The 17,786-nt window shown below is 42.9% G+C and overlaps 2 protein-coding genes across 3 annotated transcripts in view; one reads left to right on the forward strand and one right to left on the reverse strand.

The window, feature by feature from the left end:
• LOC108144999 (odorant receptor 56a) overlaps positions 1-17,786 on the forward strand; it is an 85,855-nt gene that overhangs the window by 33,233 nt on the left and 34,836 nt on the right. The window contains exon 1 of one of the 2 annotated variants that reach the window (XM_041707244.1): positions 7,776-7,848. The exons of the other annotated variant lie outside the window; for it this stretch is intronic. Coding sequence (XP_041563178.1) covers positions 7,845-7,848 — 4 coding nt within the window. The 5' untranslated portion in view covers positions 7,776-7,844. Of the gene's footprint in view, positions 1-7,775; positions 7,849-17,786 lie in introns of those variants that run through there. 2 annotated transcript variants of the gene reach the window in all.
• LOC108145000 (general odorant-binding protein 56h) lies at positions 2,663-3,282 on the reverse strand. The gene is made up of 2 exons (XM_017270162.1): positions 3,183-3,282; positions 2,663-3,120 (listed from the first exon to the last, which is right to left on the reverse strand). Exons 1-2 carry the CDS (start codon positions 3,234-3,236, stop codon positions 2,770-2,772), a joined length of 405 nt encoding a protein of 134 aa, XP_017125651.1. The 5' UTR covers positions 3,237-3,282; the 3' UTR covers positions 2,663-2,769.

The following is a 17,786-nucleotide window of genomic DNA, read 5'->3' on the forward strand; positions in this document are numbered from 1 at the left end:
CCTGAGCGAACAAAGAGCATGAATAGAAAATTGTTAACATCCGGGTAATTTAAATACAGAAAATTCTGTTACCGTGTATCTGCTTTGCCATTCAACAAACGTAGGTAGATATGAATAGAAACCGAAATAGACGGTGGCGGCAATTAAAATTAGAATTCACCAAAAAATGTATATTTAGGCGCTTAATTATGACCCTACAGTGCGACCCAGGAGCATAATGAAGGTATTGAAAAGGCGTTGACATGCAACCGATAATTAAATTCCGAACCGACAATGAGCGACACTGGGCCACAGTTCCCACATAATAAGGATTTAGCACTAAAACTCTTGCATATGTAAATTCATCGGGGCTGGCCGAGTGCCCTCGCGGGACTGCCACTTTGGTGTGAACTGCTGTCTGGGATCGAGGGATCGGACGATTTGGGACCTGGATCTGATCTCTAATGCCGTGCCCGTGCATCTTGAGCGGGACTGTGCCGTTAGTTTTACCGAGCGGGAAACGTGCACCCGCACATAATGCAACTAAAGTGTCAACTTTTTGGGCCGTAAATGTTGCACGAACCCCTCTTGCATTTGCTTTCTAATTTGAGCACACGCTCCTCGGAAAGAGGAAACAACAGAGCAGCATTTCCGTTTTTCACACACACATTCGAAAGCAATTTTTCAAAATTGAAATTCATTTCATATGACTGTCTATGCTTCCATATCCATTATTTTCCTATCGCACACCCGTTATCTGTGACAGCGAATCAGCAAATGAGATCGTTTGCCAGCGATAATATAGAAGTGGCACCGGGAAAACGAAAACCCAGCAAGTGTTGAAAATAACCCAATATTCGGGGTGACAATTGTGCGGCCTGAGGGCGCTATAAATGCTTCCCTTGGATCTGCAACTTATCTTCAAATTAGTTCTAGCTTTTAGGCTTGTCTATCGAAGCTCTGGGATTAAATTAAGTCGAAACCACCCTGCAGAAACAAAGCCATTCGAACTATATATTGTATCTGCAGATTGACTTGGCAATAAACTACACAGCCGACACAATATTTTCCCGGCCACCGCATACTTCTTAGTCATCCAGTTTCTTGGCTAGGCGTCGCCCAGCAACCCTTTTGGCCAGGCCAAGCCAACTATCCAGCAAATATCCCATTGAAAAGAAGCCTGCTCCATCATCATCCATCCATCTATTCATCCAGGCAGCCATCCAGGCATCCAGCCAACCCCACTCGACTGGCTGGTCGGTCTCTCTTGGTAACTCCAAACAATGAACTCATAACTCAAGTGACACTTTTTAACTTGACTGCATTTCATCATGTGGCTGTGGTGGTGGTGGTGGTGGTACGTCTTGGAGCCCGTCTTGGTCCGTTTCTCGGCTCTTTTCTTGTTTCGTCCAACAATATTCAAATTGAGTTTTCCAGTGCAACTGCCCCCCTCGCCTTGTCTGCGACTGAAGTCATCCATCGCTGGAAAGTTTTTTGTTGCCGACTGGTATTTGTTAGTTGATAAAAGGCCAGGCCATTATATGCATGGCCGGGCTGCACAATTTGAAGTGGGTAAAATTTGTATGCATGTGGCTGCCATGACAACGCCCCAACGTCCAGGTTGACCCCACTCCTTCTCTATTCTCCTGCCCACCAACAACTCCAACTGCGACCTTTCAATTCAAACAAGAAGCAGGGATTCTTTTTCAAATTGTCATTGCTGGCCTAAGTTGGGCTGGGTTTGGTCCTTCAAAGAATTCTTGGCTTTCTTTCGACGTGCAGCGTTCACGTTCAGATTCTGTTGTCTCATGTCGCTGGGGCTTGTCAACCTGCCGGGCCCCGTGGTTCCTCACTCTCACACCCTGGAGCCCAGTTCAAACCCATCGCCATCGCAATCGCCAATCCCCGGGAATCGACTCAACGATTCTCAGCCGGCAGACAAGTGCAATGAACCGCGTTTGTCTTCTTCCATTGCAGGCTGCGGCGTTGATTTATGTTACATCTTCTATGGTTACATTGGCTCTCGATCCCCTGCCATCCACGAATTGCGCCATTAAGCGCAGCTCATATGTTACCCGAAAGGTACAGGATGCAGACTCGGAGCGGAGGAGGGAGACTCTCACACGTGAAATGATTTATTAGCGGTAATTGGTGTCACAGTGCTCGTGCTCCAAAGAAAAGGAAAGGATTCTCATCCCGCACTCTCGGTTGCCAGTTGCCGAGCACCCGTTGTTTCGAACTTCTCTTTTAATTATCTTGATTTTAAACTTATTAAATTTGACAAATGATATTCGTAGACAACGCTACGCTGTGGTGGCTCAAGGGGAAACAGGTTGTCAATGGCTGCTTCCCGGAATGCCGAGAGTTGATAAATCACGGAATGTGGCAGCCAAGTTACCTCATTTTATCTGCCTCTAAGTTCTTGGCCTATCATTCTGGCCTGTCCAGAGATGCGGTTTGAGCTGGGTTTTTGGGCTAGCTCACAAGTTGACACACCTGGTCATGTATCGATTGGTTTTTCAAAACGTAGCTGTCTTTATTGTTGGGTAGCTCTGAAAACTTTTCAATAAATAGCGTTATTTACACTTTTCGTTATTATTTTAGTAAAGAAATATAACTACTTAAGTAGAACCTAGTGGTACCTAGCAGTATGCCACCAACCCAAGTGATTTATCCACATTGCTTTTTGCTTTAGTGCAACTTGAACCACTTTATTTCACAACATTCACCTGAGGTGCGCAGAAATTGAGCTAATCAACTGTTGATGGCGAATGCAATGCCAATGGGGGCCTAGTGATTTCCTGGTATGGCCTTGTGCTCCTTGAGGCACATGGTCACCTTGAAGGCCGTGTCGCAGTCGTTGGTGCCCTTGATGTCCTTGCAGGCATTCACCCCCGAGGTGATCTCGTCCATCTTGTCCTTGATCTGCGGCACATTCTTCAGAGTGTCGAGCAGAGCCTGGGCGTTGAACTGGCCGTTGGTGAGGTGGCCCTGCTTCTCCATCAGGCACTTGGTGTAGCACTTCATGTTCTCCTTGGCCGTGCTCTGCATTCCGCTGGCCATGAAATCCTTGAGATCGGTTTCGGTCACCTGGGTGGACTGCATGCACTGCTGCATTATCTGCCTGAAGTCCGGATCGCACTAAGAAAAGGTTTGTGTGATTAAAAACCATATAAAGTTGGTACAGTGGGTGCTCCTTTTACCTGACCCACGGCCAAGAGAACAGCGAGAGCAGCACAGAACAGGATGAACTTCATTTTGGTGCTTGTGTGTTTTAGCTTGGGCTTTTCCGATTTCACTCGACAGCCTCGACTGTTGGTCATTTGCTCTAAATCTGCGGCTTTTATAGCACATCGAGGGAATGCAATTAAGGCAATTAAACTTTTTGCGAAATGAACCAGAATTTGATTACGCACAATACAGACAATTACTCCACAATAGAATTTCCCTTTTTCGATTGTAATTATATTCCATTATCAGACCATTCGCAATTTAGGGGAATGGAGTTTGGGAGGGGAGACAGTGCTACACAAATCAGCAAAGTTAGTCGCAATTAGTTGCCGGCCCCCACAACATATCAATTATTCATTTATTGTGTTTAAATGCGGTCAGAGTTTGACAATTTTTGGCCTTTGTTTAAGCCATTCACACTTGCCCAATTGATTTGCATGCCATTTGTTCTGGCACGGCCATTGCCAGTTGCAAATCCCCAATTGATATTTTCGAAGGCATTTAATCTCGCATAATCACGGCCTTATTTCCGAGTCTGCTGACACCAGACGAAGGGCGCCTCTGAATAATTTACCAAATTGGCAGAGCTCTGGCAACCAATTTTCCACACAATTCATAAATTTGACCATTTGTAAAGCTTCAAATAGTAAATTTGTGAATGTAATTCAAAAATTCATTACTTTTAGTAATTTTGTATAAATAGATTGAGTTGTCATTGACAAATTTATTTAATTTGTTTTGCTTTGCTTATATTGATTAAATCTATAATCTAGTCATTGCTTAAAATAATGGCAGATAAAGCTGACATAAAAAAACTATAATTCTAAATTTACTACATGTGAATTTAATTGTATCGACATTGGGAGTACTTATAAAAAGTAGTTGTTTTAAGTTCCATAAACCATTGACGCCCTGAATAGAGATCTAAAATATTTTCGCATTAATTTGCAGACGTTTTAATCGAAGTTACAGATTGCCCAAGTCCGCACTGACTATCTATAACAATTAAACATCCATCAGTCCCCATTCCCGGCCATGATACAACAACAAACATTTATGTATTTGCTGGCTAAAGAAAAGGGGTATACAGAAATAAAATAACTTGCATAATTCCTGGGCAAATTCAAATCAATAGACAAACAATAAGCTCGAGTTCGCAGGCCAACTGCCATTTACAGGACTAAGGAAGCCATGTTGACAGCACAAATAATTTATTTCTTTGTTATGGAGAGAAAGAGCACCTGCCCAAGTCGAAGCTGTGTTCTGTGCCGAACCGAGCCACGCCCACTTTGTCCTGTGCCCCTCCATGTAGGTTGGGTTTTTGCGCCAAGAAACAAATAAAGAGGAGGCCAAGTCGAAGTGGTTGACAAAAGGCCGAGTGGAAAAACGGGTACGGAGAGTCGGCGAATTGGATGGCCAACTACCACTGCTTGTCATTAGTCAGGCAGGATAAGCAAAGGACATGGCCATAAAAAGGGCAATGCGAGGCGCCCGACCAGGGACACTTGCACAGACACAAGGTGTGTCCTCTGAATGAATTGCTGAGTAACCAATAATGAAGTAAAACTGTTCAAGTCCTGAATGTGTCATTGTGGCAGCAGGTTGGCTGCTGGGTTGCTTGAACTGCGGCTCCGACAACCGAGCACAATTCACTGTCAGTTGCATTGTTTTGACCTGATTTACATGCCCCAGCCAGCTAGCTAGTCACCCAGCCATCCAGTCAGCCAACTCAACTGATATTAGGAATGGCTGAAGACCGTTCGGTGGACTTTTATAAATTACAAAGGCCACCGCACAAAGGCGATAGATGCAGGATGCCTGGCTCGGCTCTCCCTGTCTCCACTTTTCCTGGGTTTTCCTGGACCTGGACCGGGTCCTGCTTTGCCAGCAGACGACAACGATGACAGGACGAAACAAAGGCCAACGTTAATGAGCCAAGAGAATGGCGCAAGCCGTAACAAACGTGCATGGCTAAATAAAGAGCGAGGGGCAAATTGTAAGAAAGCAGAACTGTGTCACAATGTTTTGACAGGAGTTGGGGGGCCAGAGAAATGGAAATGGAAATGGAGTTGGAAATGGAAATGGAGGGAGCAGGACGAGACGGCAGGACACAGGACACCGGACAACTCAGCTAGTTAAGCGGCCAAAGACAAAGTTGATAAAATTAGATTTGTATGGTAAATAGTTTGTGGGATGGCCACGAGGCAGGGGCAAAGTTTAATAAATGTATAAAATTAATTAGCCAGTTGAATGCTCATTAACAGCTGGCAACGGGGCTCAGGCTGACAACTCTGTTTCGGAGCCTCCTGCTGGTTTTGCCAAGCTTTAAGGGCAGCTTTAAGCCAGGTCGGAACATTTGATGCGGCTGGACCGTGGAAGGTTGAAGGTGGATGGTTTTTTGGACCCGGTTAGGGGCCATGGCAGCTGTCAAGCTGGCTCAATTAATTCCCAGCAGCAACAGCAGTCAGTCAATGAAATATGCTGCTTCCCATTTTCCATGTCCGTGTGTTTTGGCATTTTCACACCTCACCCCCCCTGAATTTCCCATCACTTCGCGTTCGATCTCCCGCCGAGCCGAATAATGGGGCAAAAAGGAAAAGTGAAAACCCCTCCGAAAATGAATGTTGACCTTTCACAATTGCAAGCCGCATGAGTTCTTTGTTTGCTGCAACTTGCGTTTTACGGTTTTCGGGTTTTCGGGTTTTTGAATGCTGCACCAGCGGTCAAATGTTGACCACAAAAGCCAAGGGCCTGAAAACGAGATGGGAAAAGGCAGGGGGGTATACGAAATCAAAATATATTTCGGACATTGTGGTAAAGTAATTGGATTTTGAGGCATTTATTATAATATTGGAAATTTTGTGAGTGGGGCAATTTCGGTCAATAACAATAGCAGGGGGAATGCATATAACCAGAGAGAAGCCAAGGGAAATTTGGTAACAAATCCAGGCAAATCCAGTTAAATTTTTGTATGCGATAACTGGCACAGGACTTAAATCAATACCAAAATGTGGCTAAGAGATGTTTGAAATTCAGATTTCTTTACTAAAAACATATATAAACATTGAGAGTATTCTATTTTTTATAGTTTTAAAACACTCAATTCGGAAAAACAGGAATGATCTGAAACTTGAGAGAAAATTGCACAACAATTTTTAACACAAAAAATAACACTCGTAAAAACTCATCTTATTTAAAATCTCTTTTTTGGACTGTTCTTTCTTCAACCACCCTTTTAATTGACAACTTTAAAACCAAGTCCTTTCCGTAAACACATTTCAAGTGCGTGAGCTTTTGGTGTGACTGCTCTATTGGATATGAAATCTGTGTAATTTGCACTCGTCTTTATTTTGGACAGCTATAATTGGAATCGGGAGTCATGGCCCTTCAGTCCCATGGCCAATCAACTCCACACTCGCATTCCGAAATGAAAGCAGATGAAGGGAAAAAATTCAAAATGCGAGCGCACAGAGTTATTGAAATTAAACATCAAATGTCACAGGCAGGCACCAACGCAGGCCAATTCGCTGTCTTCGCTTTGTGGCAGTGAAAGGAGGACGAGACGCACAAAAGCACAAAGGTCCTTCCACATGCACCAGGATTTTTGCTGGGGGTGGGGATGAGTAGGGGGGAGGGGGAGGGGGAGGTATCACAAGTTTTTTGTCGAACAAAAAATGGCTGGCTGACAAGTTGCCAAAGAGCGAGCAATTCGAATTTGTGTGGAAGTTTTTGGCAAAAATAAAGTCGACGCAGACGCCGTCGAAGACAATTGCCCGAGCAAATGAAATCAAGCAGCACAAGCAGCACAAGCAGCTCAAGGATGTAAGTCTAAAAAGGAGCGGGGGCAGGGGTACAAGGGGCTCTAAATACGAGTGTGTCTCACACACAAATACAATTTACATGCGTACGTGTGCCAGAGGCGAGTAGGGGGTGTGCTTCCAAGGGGGGCAGTGCGTCTCTGTGACATGTCCTTAGGATATTTGTATGCAAACAGGCACAATGCGCTGAAATCGATATGCGGGCTCGCTGCTCCCTTCCCCCTCCACCGTAATTTCGAAGGACTCTGCCCAGGAAAGATGCAGCTGAAATGGCGGGCGGTTTAGACTCCGCATCCATCTCCACCTCCATCTCCATATACGTCTTGGCCTGGCAGTTGACAGCCATGTGCAGCGGCGCAATGAAATGAAAAATGGTGAGAAGGAGACGGCGACGGCGACAACGCCTGCAGCTTCAAAACCCAACTAGTATAGGAACACTGACAAAAATTAAATGTAAGGAATGCTAAACAATGATGTGCTGGAAAAAATTAACACCTGGGCCTATCCCGCTCAATAAATATAAATATACACTTTTATATTAAGCATATTTTGATATAATTTATAAAACTTTGTACTTAAGAAAAAAAAATTTTTTTGAAATAAAAAGACCAGAAACTATTTCTTCTACAAACAAAGGTTTTAAGGATGATTTTAATTTGCCTTAAATTTAGTATCAAGGTTTTTATAGTAAATATTTGATTTTGTTTTTTTCAGTGAAGTCATGTGCGAGAGCCCGCGGCGACAACGATGGCCTGCTGACAAGCCCTTCGTCGCACTTACATATGTGCGTGTGTTTCGTCTGCGTATGGACTAGGGATGGGTGAGACTGATATGTGATATTAGTTTGATCTATAGTGATTTCATGCAGGGATGCAGCAAACACTCCAAATGGTATAAGTGCGCAAAAGCCACCAGAAAATTGCAAAAATAAAGTTTATTAAATGGAGCTTAGACTGTACAGGCGGAAACTCCAAAAGGACAGTATTTGTATAGTTACTTACTTTAATAGTGCTTTGCGTTGGTTACGCAAATATTATCAATCATTATTTAATTTTCATTTGATGAACCAACGAATAAGTGAGTTTAACAACAGCTGTGCAGGTTGAACTTTCACCCTGTATTCTTGATGCCATTCCATCAATTTTAATAAGGAACATGATTTTCCAATTTTCCATTGCAACACTTGGGAATTCCGGGGAGAGCTGATTTGCGTCATTTCTTTTTTTTTTTTTTTGAGAGTTCTTGACGCAACCCTGGCTTATTCGCAGGCTGATTATATCACAAGGCCCAGTTGCTTGATTTGTTTTGCACACATTACCGTCTGATTGTCTACGCCACGTACTGCTCTTTTCCCCAAGAACCCGAACCCGAACGCGAACCCAGCACCCAGTACCCTCCCGCATTTGTAACTCAGATCGGTTCAGTGCGAGTATCTCGTTATGCTGGTGCGTCACTGGCTTCTTCTTTTCGATTGTGCAACTACGATAAGCAATTTTGAACGTCATCTTTGTCGTCCTCGCCGGGAATTTCGGGGTGCGTGTGTCGCCAACACGCAGATGCCAATGCCAATCGAAAATCCCCATCCCCTGCGATAGCCATCAAATTAAGGCCGCCCAAATCAATGCAGATTCCGATACAAGATACCCAAAACTCTGGCCCTCGAGAGGTGACTTTGCCTGCTGGTACCCGTCTCATTGTTTTAAGAGCCTAATTGCCCGACTGTTGTGCCGCTTGTTCTTACATCTTACCCGGGGGACAGGTGCAAATGGTTATGAAAGGTGGCCTGTGTGTGACCCCAGCCCGACACACGAAATGCAAATGAAAACTTTAAAATATGCCCAGCATAAGCCGTAGTTGGAGTTCAGTTACATGGCTGTAAAAGATGTTTTCTTTACGTTTTCGGGGCCGGGTCCCCTCATCTCCGATCCTTGTTTTATTGTATTTTTGGCTGTACAGTAGCAAATTGGTTACAAACACAGCTGTCGACCCTTACGTGGCCATAAAGTACAAGACAAAGGGTTTTTTTTTTTTGATCGGAGTCCCCAACTCTCGAGAGAAATGTTAGAAAGGGGCAAGGCCAGCTCACGTGACCGCCGGACAATAATGCGGTAGCCAAACGTAAAGAATTTCGGGTCTGCATATGTGTGGTCAAATTAAAAGGGTCAAAAGGATATCTCTCCTCATTTATCTGCATATGCGATGTGAGTCATCGAAAATATTGTAAGTTTTGCAAATGCAAACTATTCACATAGCTAAATGGAATTCCTTGGCGATTCACCACATTTTCTACACCGTATCATTCCCGTGGCTTTCTGTTTTGTTTACCGCTTATCAGACACCTGAATTATTTGTTTACATTGGCCGTTTGCTGTTTGCTGTTCTCTGTTGCCCTCCTATCGATTTCGATTTGAGAAAAACAGAGCCGAATATAAATATTCACCAACAGTTGTTGAAATGCAACAGACAACTCTATGGGGACACGTTTTAGGGGGATCCCCATCCCCATCCCCCCCCCGAACATCTGTTTTTTGCGGCATAAATATGTATACGTATACAGTCAGTTGTACATTCATCAACATTTCCTAAGGCCCGGTCTGTTCTGCTGTTCTCCAGGTCTCTGGAGCTGATTGCGATTGCGAATTGCAAATCGATGCCAGCGATATGGGGATACGGCGGTACGGCGGTACTGTATGGGTAAAACGTAAAAACCGCACGGTAGGAAATTTGAATAAAATGCAATAAGACAAACACACATGCATGATAATTTAAGCCGGGCATCAGCATCAGCATCAACAACAATGCATTCCCCTACATCTCGGCTGTCGGCACTGGGACTGCCCTTCCCGCATCCGCATCCGCATCTGCATCCGCAACTATATACCCATGTTAATTTATAGGTGTGTGTATATGGAGTGTATGCAAAAATACCCAACGCAGCTCGTGCGTGTAAACTCGTGATGATGATACACTAAAAACTACGCTGCTAAACAACCAAACCACAAAATACATCAAAATGATGCGGTTGCAAAGTGATGCAAAAAACAAGTTCTCGAGTGCTCCCGACCCCCCCTCTTAACCCTCTCATGCCAAGTAAATCAGGGCGAGAGGGGGTTAAAGCGAAGGCAACGGACGAGGACTCATGCATGGTACAATGAACCACTGTCGAAGTGGTTGACTGTTCAAGTGGTTGCCGAGTACGGTGCAAAAAGTTAGACAAATGTATCTGAGAATAGTTTGCGATAGCAGGCCAACTTAGTACAATATTCACTTTTCTGAATTCTGGGATGTTATTTAAGCCTTTTAAGTGGTATAATCTGACCCTATGGAGTGGCTTCTTAACATTTGCCCTTTAAAAATACGTTTTATGAGGAACACAAAAAGGCCAAAATTTGAATTTATTTTAGAGAGTGTTTGCAGCACAGAAAAGAGTTATAGTCATATAAGAAGGGTGATAACAAAGGAAACGTTTAGAACTTAAAATCACCTACAAATAAATTCCTATGAAAACACTATTAAAATTATTTTGAGCGTCATAATGATAAGATATGGTTTTAATAGGCAAATTCTTAAATTTACCATAATAAAATTAGAACTGTATTTGCTTATAAAGCCTTTTGGAATGTATTTTTAAAAATCTATTTAAGAAAGTTAGAAAATTGCAATGATAGTGCATAGAGAACAACAGGATGAACATTCTACTTATGTTTCCTTGTGCCTCTATTCACAATTACTCATATGTTTTGGTCCTAGCTGAATTTTGAGTGACATAAATAACCCCTAGAAAAGTAATAAATAAAATCGCTTGAGCAATCAGCATTGTCTTTAAGTCCCTTTTAAGAATTATTCTTCTGTGCCATTGCAATATAATGTCCTGACCACCTGACCACCAGGCAAAAGGCAGCGAAATGAAATGTTTTCTGGCCACTTACGCAATTCTGGGAGTTTCAACTTTGCTTTGGGGGCTGGCAGTGAACTGGCAAATGCAACTGTCTGACCTTACGGGCTGTAAATTATGCATCTATGCATAATTTATAACTTATGCGTGGCTCGTCCAACCCCCGAAACATTTCGCCAGAGCAAAGCCAAAGCCAGAGGTAAAGGCAAAAGCAGCAGAGACATAGACAGATGCACAGACAATGATTAGGGCCACACACAAACCTATTATTAACGTTGCCTGGCCCTGTCCACTCGGGTGGACAATTGCAATTGCTTGGCAGTAATTTTCAATTTAATTATAGTAATACACACTCACACTTCCAGCGGGGGGTTCCGTCTAAGTGCAGATTTGAGCGCATTTGCACTTGAGCCAAGTTTTATGGCCAGGAGCCCTGAGTTCTGAGGGATCGTCCTGGTCCTGGCGTAAATCAAATGCAAATGTCCAGGGTGCAGGGGCCATAGTGCAATGACAGCATTGTCCTGTCCGCTTGTCTGCGGCTTGCATTTCGCCGAATTAATTATGCGGGGGGGAGAAGGCACTTAGGCCAATGTCTCCAGAATCCCATTTACCCCTCAACGAGGCCTGCTCACTTTGGCATTACTTGCAGGCAGCAGGTAACTTTTAGTTTTAGTTTTAGTTCTCGTTCTCGCACGTAGCCGATGGACGAACATATCGAAATCAGCAATCAAGGTGAACAGGCAGCGAAATTATGCTCACGTAGGGAGTACGTGCTGTTGATTTGATGGTCAGTTAATTATTATTTTCTGTGTTTATAGAGTTGCGGCGAAACACGACCTGGGCTGAAGCCCGAACAGAAATGGTTCTTTTAGCCCCCGTCTAGAGTCTGATCGTATGACTGGACCAGCCAAGATTGCGGCCGTGCATGCTGGGTTACCAAGTGTCTCAGCCCCATAAAAGTGACTGAACATGAGTAGATCAAAAAACAACACCAGATATAGAAGACGGCAAGTAAAATAATAATAACAAGTCGCTATCTACGACTTTGAATTTTGGAATAAGTCAGACATTTGAATGCTTTTACAGAGCTGGCTTCAACCTACTTGAATTTATATGTTGAGAAACAAATATTCATTTTTAAAAAGTATACTCCTAAGACTTGGACTCAAAACAAACTTACTAATTGCATACTTTAAATTCTCTAGAAAATTGAATATTTTACAAGCATTGTTCAAACATTATTTTTTTCAAAGAGAAAAGTTAAGAACAAAGTTAACAAACAAATTGAAGTAAATATTTCTTAGTTCTTAATGAAAAAAAAGTACTATGCCATTCCTTAACCCCTTAATTACACAGCATTACGGTCGGGCACTGAAATAATTTTCGCATATGATGAAGAAAGTTTTTAGCACGCCAGCCAAATGTTAATTATCGCTGGCCAGGACCTAATCCATTTCTGAGCCTGCGCCAATGTTATTCCCATTGAGCGGCAGATTGATGCCGCCAAATTAGTTTGACGGGTCAGGAGCGGAGTTGCGATGTTGACCAGGTTTGAGCGTAAAGCGTAAAGGATACTGATTCAGCTTCTCCACCGAGCCAAAGTCGTGTTGTAATCAGCCGGGCTATGAAGCTGCCAAATCGCTGGCGCATTTCCGATGGCCAGGGCCAATATTAATCAATTCTATGTGGAGCGCGAGAGTCCGCCGCCACTGGAGCCAGCACAATCCCCAACTGGTTATCCTCCACGGCACAACAAGTCGAAACTCATTTCGTGTTGCGACTTTTGATTATGATGATTATTACGCGTAATCGCCGCTACATGTGCTACATGCAGCGCCGATGCCGATGACGATGCCCCATCCCCGGAGCTTATTGATGAGGTACGAAGCTGGCATAGCCCCCTGGCCGAAAGTGCCTGGGACACCTGTGTGTATATTATTATTACACATCGTCCATGGGCGACGAGGGGGGGCCGAAAAGGGGAAGAGGGCAGTGGCAGTGGCAAGGGCACGGGCACGGGCACGGGCACGGGCACGGGCATGGGCAATGGCAATTGGACTGGGAATGGATACAAGTACGCGCAGAAGTGCGGGTTTTGGCCAGACGAATTTAAGCGAGATACACACGATGACGCTGTAAGTGAACACTAATGTGGGTCCAGGGCATTTTACAGTCGCGGTCATTCGAATAAGAAAATATATTTACTTTTTAAATTGAATTTACATACATACTTTCCCTTCTTCTTGCTATAATTACGACACTTAAAATTTTTAAGAACTACTGTATTATGTTAAAAAAAATTGTATTTAATTTTTGTACACAGAATGAATAAAAAGGCAAATTGGAAAGAAAATAAAACTTTGTTTATCTCGGTTCAAAGGGTGTATAAAAATCAGAAAAATTGTATACAAATTTTTTACAGCCCAACAATTCTTTAAAAAAATCTCAAATGACGAATCATGTTGTTCTCTAATTAAAGAACAAACAAATAAAATATAAAATTTGTTTAAAAATCACCTATGTCACTATGTCTTCTTTTTAAAATTTGTATTGTAAAATAGATTTTCAAAGATAAAATGATGGAACACCAAAACTATCTCCCCATAGACTATCAAACATATTACTGTTTAAAATGTATTTTATTCTACCTACTTAGCGAAGTTTCTGGCAAAGTTTCCACTTGATGGGTCGGCACTGTCCTTCCGAACGGCGACTGCCTACATGCAAGCTCGCAGGCCGGCTGACGTAACAACAAGTTAACAAGATAATGACAGTAGCGGCGGCTCACCGGACGAATCGACCGGGCTAGCCTCAGTCCGTGGAACGAAGTCATCGTCTTCGTGGTCTCGGCCCCCTCCGTTCCCAATTCACCCACGGAACTCACGTCCCGCTCTGTTATTTAGTGGAGGTAGGTGTGGACCGACTCTGGGAGTTCGTGTGTGTGAGCCGGCTTTGAGTGACGGGCCGTGAGCATAAGTGACGGATGGCCGGCGACGTCCAGGGTCCAGCCCCCTTCTTTCTTTCCTTCTGCCGGCCAAAGACCATAATCAAGTATGCTAAAAAGACGCGCTAACCAAAAAGGAAATTGAAATGAAATATCTGCGTACAAACTAGTACACAGATAAAAATATAAGCGATTTTTGATTTAAGTTATTAAAATAAGAAGTACGGAGAAAAAACTGTCACCGAAATAACAAAAACTCGAGTTTCAGAATCAATTTAGCACGAAGTTTTACTTCATTTTCCTTCTTAATTAGGTTCGACTTATAGAAAAATTCGAGGTTAAAATTAAAATCAAGTAGCTTTAGAAATAAACAAAATCAAGACTCAAACAATAGAAACAACACGACTTTTAGCTCCAATTTTGTTAATTAAATTTAATGTAAATTATAAAATAAACTATTATTTTGATGACCTTTTGGGGGATTTATTCGAACCAATACAAGTCTCGCAATTTCTCTCTGTGCACCTGTGTGAGTGTGTGTTTCGCTGTTCGAGTGACCGCGGCGAATTGTTCGCGCTCACTCTTTTGTGGTATTTCGCACCTGGAGCGGCGCTCGGTATGTTGAGCACACCGTCGTTAACACTTAAAGCATTGCCCCTCCTGCCCCTCCCACCGCCCCTTCCAGTTGGCCAAGTTGAACGGCTGCTGCCTGTTTCGTGCTTCTTGTTCTTGCTGCTGACGCTGTTGCATTGCCAACAAGCTCATTAGTTTCATAATTAGCTTTCGTTATGCTCTTCGTGTATTAATTAGAAGTTATTGCTGCTTCCAGGCGCCGGACATGGAACTCGGCCACTCAACACTCAACACTCAGCACTCAGCCCTCGGAAATCAGCGGAGTGGGAGGTCAACGTGGAAAAACCCCTTTCCATTACCATCATTACCTCACAGCACCCCACCCTACCCCTCATTTTCCAGCTGGTTCGTTGCATTTTAAATCGCTTATCAAGCGGGTTTTTCCCTCGCCAGTCTTTTTTTGCCCGTCTTTTTTCCTCAAGGTTTTTTTTTGCTTCTGCAGCTAATGCAGAGATAATGATGCTGTGGCTTTGATCGATTTGATAACAATTTAATTTGGAGTGCACGCTCAAGGTTTCTTGCCCCATTATTAAATCTTTTTTACTGCGGGTATTAAGCGGCATTGCGATGTGGTGTGCAAGGCACGTAGGCAGATTAGCCGATTGACGAAGGGGGAAAAGGGGGGTGATTGCATTCGCGAGTGCATTACATATTTGGTTAGATAATGGCTAATGGCTCATGGTGGCTCACTGTGATGACACTCTGCACAATAGGAAACTATCCGTAAAAGGCTGAAATAAAGCCATCGAACGGAGCAGAGAATTATAAGGTGTCTGTCCAAGGAGCGCGTGAGTGTGAATCAAATGAACTCGTTCGGGCCAAATATGGATTTCTGCCATCAGAACGCCTATCACACCCTGGACATATCTATATGTGCTGTAAAGAACTGTCGATGGAGTGATTTAATGATCACTCAAAGAAGTTATTCACCTTTGCAGTAATTCTTACAACATAAATGTTTCTGCAATAAAAATAAGGAAAACGTATTCTTATGATTATTGCTTGTGTTAACTTATGGCCAATAATCTGAATAAGGTATAATTTGTTGTTTGCAATTTGATATGTAGTATTGTTGCTTTAAACACTAAAGATTTTATTATAACAAAAACCTATTTCTAGTTAATTTATAAAGTCTGTTTGAGGTATGAACTTTTCAGATTATACTCGCTCAATAAGATGCAATAAATAACAATTCAAGTTTCCTGAACTTTAGCAGTATTAATCTCACCGTTGATTGATGCTTAAGCCCAGGGCCATACCCTGTTCAATTTCTCGCAAATCTCGCATAATAAACACAACATATCTGCAATGAAAGCGGGGTGAGAAGCTGACAAACAAACAATGAAAAACGAAGCAAAAGCGGCAAAAAATGCTGAGTAAACCTTATTAAAAAGGGATAACGGCGCACGAGCAGCGCTAATGACAACGCTCATGGACACGAAAAATGCGATGGGGTAGGACGATGGGGTCGGGTTGAATAAACGGATGGATGAATGGAAGGATGGGTGTGTGGATTGCTTGGCTGGTTGGTGCAAACACACACGTCACTCAGCCACGACATCCTTCCGGCGCGGTCTGGTCCTGGGCTTAACGCTGTTAATGACCAAGGGCAACAGCGGCACAGCCCTCAACCTCGGCCCAGAAATATTGGTCCTGCCCTTTTCCCTTTCCCTTTCCCTGCCCCACCTCCATACACCCAATCTCCAAGCGATTTCATTACGTGTACTCATGAGCAATTGATGCTGCAATGTCATACGTCAGCAGAAGGTGAGCCAAATCAGTATTGCGATTACGAAAGGGTTGCCCTGATAAAAACACAGCAAGAAATTTATTACTGCTCTGAGTCATACAAAATTTTAATGTATGAATTTTCAAAGAATGCTAAAAAACCTTGATCTTAAAAGGTATTATTGGGCAAAATCTTGTTTAAAAGCCGAATACATTTTTTGAAACCATAAAGAAAATTATCTACTTGCGAAAGTGCTTATATTTAATGTATGAACAATTAAGCATAAGTAAATAAAAAAAGGAAGCTGGTTCTGAGAACGAACTTTGATCTCAAAATGTATGAATATTATTCAAATATTTCTCTTGCTAAAAAAAAAAGTACAATCTTTTTTGGATTTAATTTTTCTCATAAAAGGTAATTAATATTTTTTCTGTGTACTCATCAGCCGGGGCTTAAAATTTGAAAATGTGGCCGAACAGCAAATCATGTAATCGGTATAAATTTCCACCATTTGACCTCTGTACTACAGCTACAGCCCATGACCCTGTGGGAAATTGTTCTTTTCAATAAAGTGTAAAAATTGCTGCATAATGTTTGTTTGCCCCAGCCGACAAAATTTATGTGTTCCTGGACGACGTCGTCTGTCAGGGGTATAAAAAAACTTTTGCTCAAGAAAATTGCGGCCAAAGGGTTGGAAGGACCGAGGCATCCTCCCTGCTGTGGATAAATCTGCGTGGCCAATGCAACTTAATTAAATTCCCAAATACTTTTTCGCTTCCCGGGAATTATGATGCAAAATGTAAGCCGTTAATTACAAAATTGTAAAACTCAAAGTTCAAACTGCAATTTGTATTCATTTGTAAGCTACGGCCGCTGCCATTGCTATTAAAATGTGTAAACCCCCCTCTGGCAAAATTACAAATTAATGCGGGCGGGCGGCGTTTCATTTGGCGGTTGGCGGTTGGCAGCTGTCTGTTGTCCCTCCATCACGGCGGACACCTCGGCAGAGAGCCCCGCCCACAACGCCTCTTTCCACCGCAAAGCAGTCACCCACATAATTTAAATGCATTTCCTTCTGCGCATTAATTTCCTAAGCTTTTTGCATACGAAAATCCCACACAAAACTGCGTTCGACGTAATCCCATGAGCTTTAAAGTCACGTGTATGCCCGCTGCCTCCGGCAATTCTGTTTTGTGCACCCCGGCCACTTTTTCTGGTCGTGGGGGCGTGGCTGGGATTTGTTGCTGTATTCGCATGTAATAAATGTATTTGTTTATCCCACTCTAATTTTAACTGAAAAACTGAAAATACTCCATAGAACTGAAAAAAATGAAAGGGAACGAACGAACGAGTGGCGAACCCATAGACTGTGTTCCTCTATTTGCTTTTCAGCTTTTTGTTAAATTCACAAATTGTCCTGCGGCTGGTTTAAAAGCGTCAGGCAAGAAGGGGATCCTCAATTTTTAGGGCACTTTCTGAATTTTTCATACGCGTTTGAATGGGTGTACAATTGTGCATACGCGTTTATTGTGCTGGCTTTTCAAATATTTGTCCGCT

This window comes from Drosophila elegans, unplaced genomic scaffold, assembly GCF_018152505.1.
Source record: "Drosophila elegans isolate 14027-0461.03 unplaced genomic scaffold, ASM1815250v1 contig_183, whole genome shotgun sequence".
Lineage (NCBI taxonomy): Eukaryota > Metazoa > Arthropoda > Insecta > Diptera > Drosophilidae > Drosophila > Drosophila elegans.

Coding starts and splice junctions, on each gene's coding strand:
- LOC108145000 (XM_017270162.1), bottom strand. CDS start 3,236: ATGAAGTTCATCCTGTTCTGTGCTGCTCTCGCTGTTCTCTTGGCCGTG. Junction 3,121..3,182: donor TTCTCTTGGCCGTGGGTCAG/GTAAAAGGAGCA, acceptor ACCTTTTCTTAG/TGCGATCCGGACTTCAGGCA.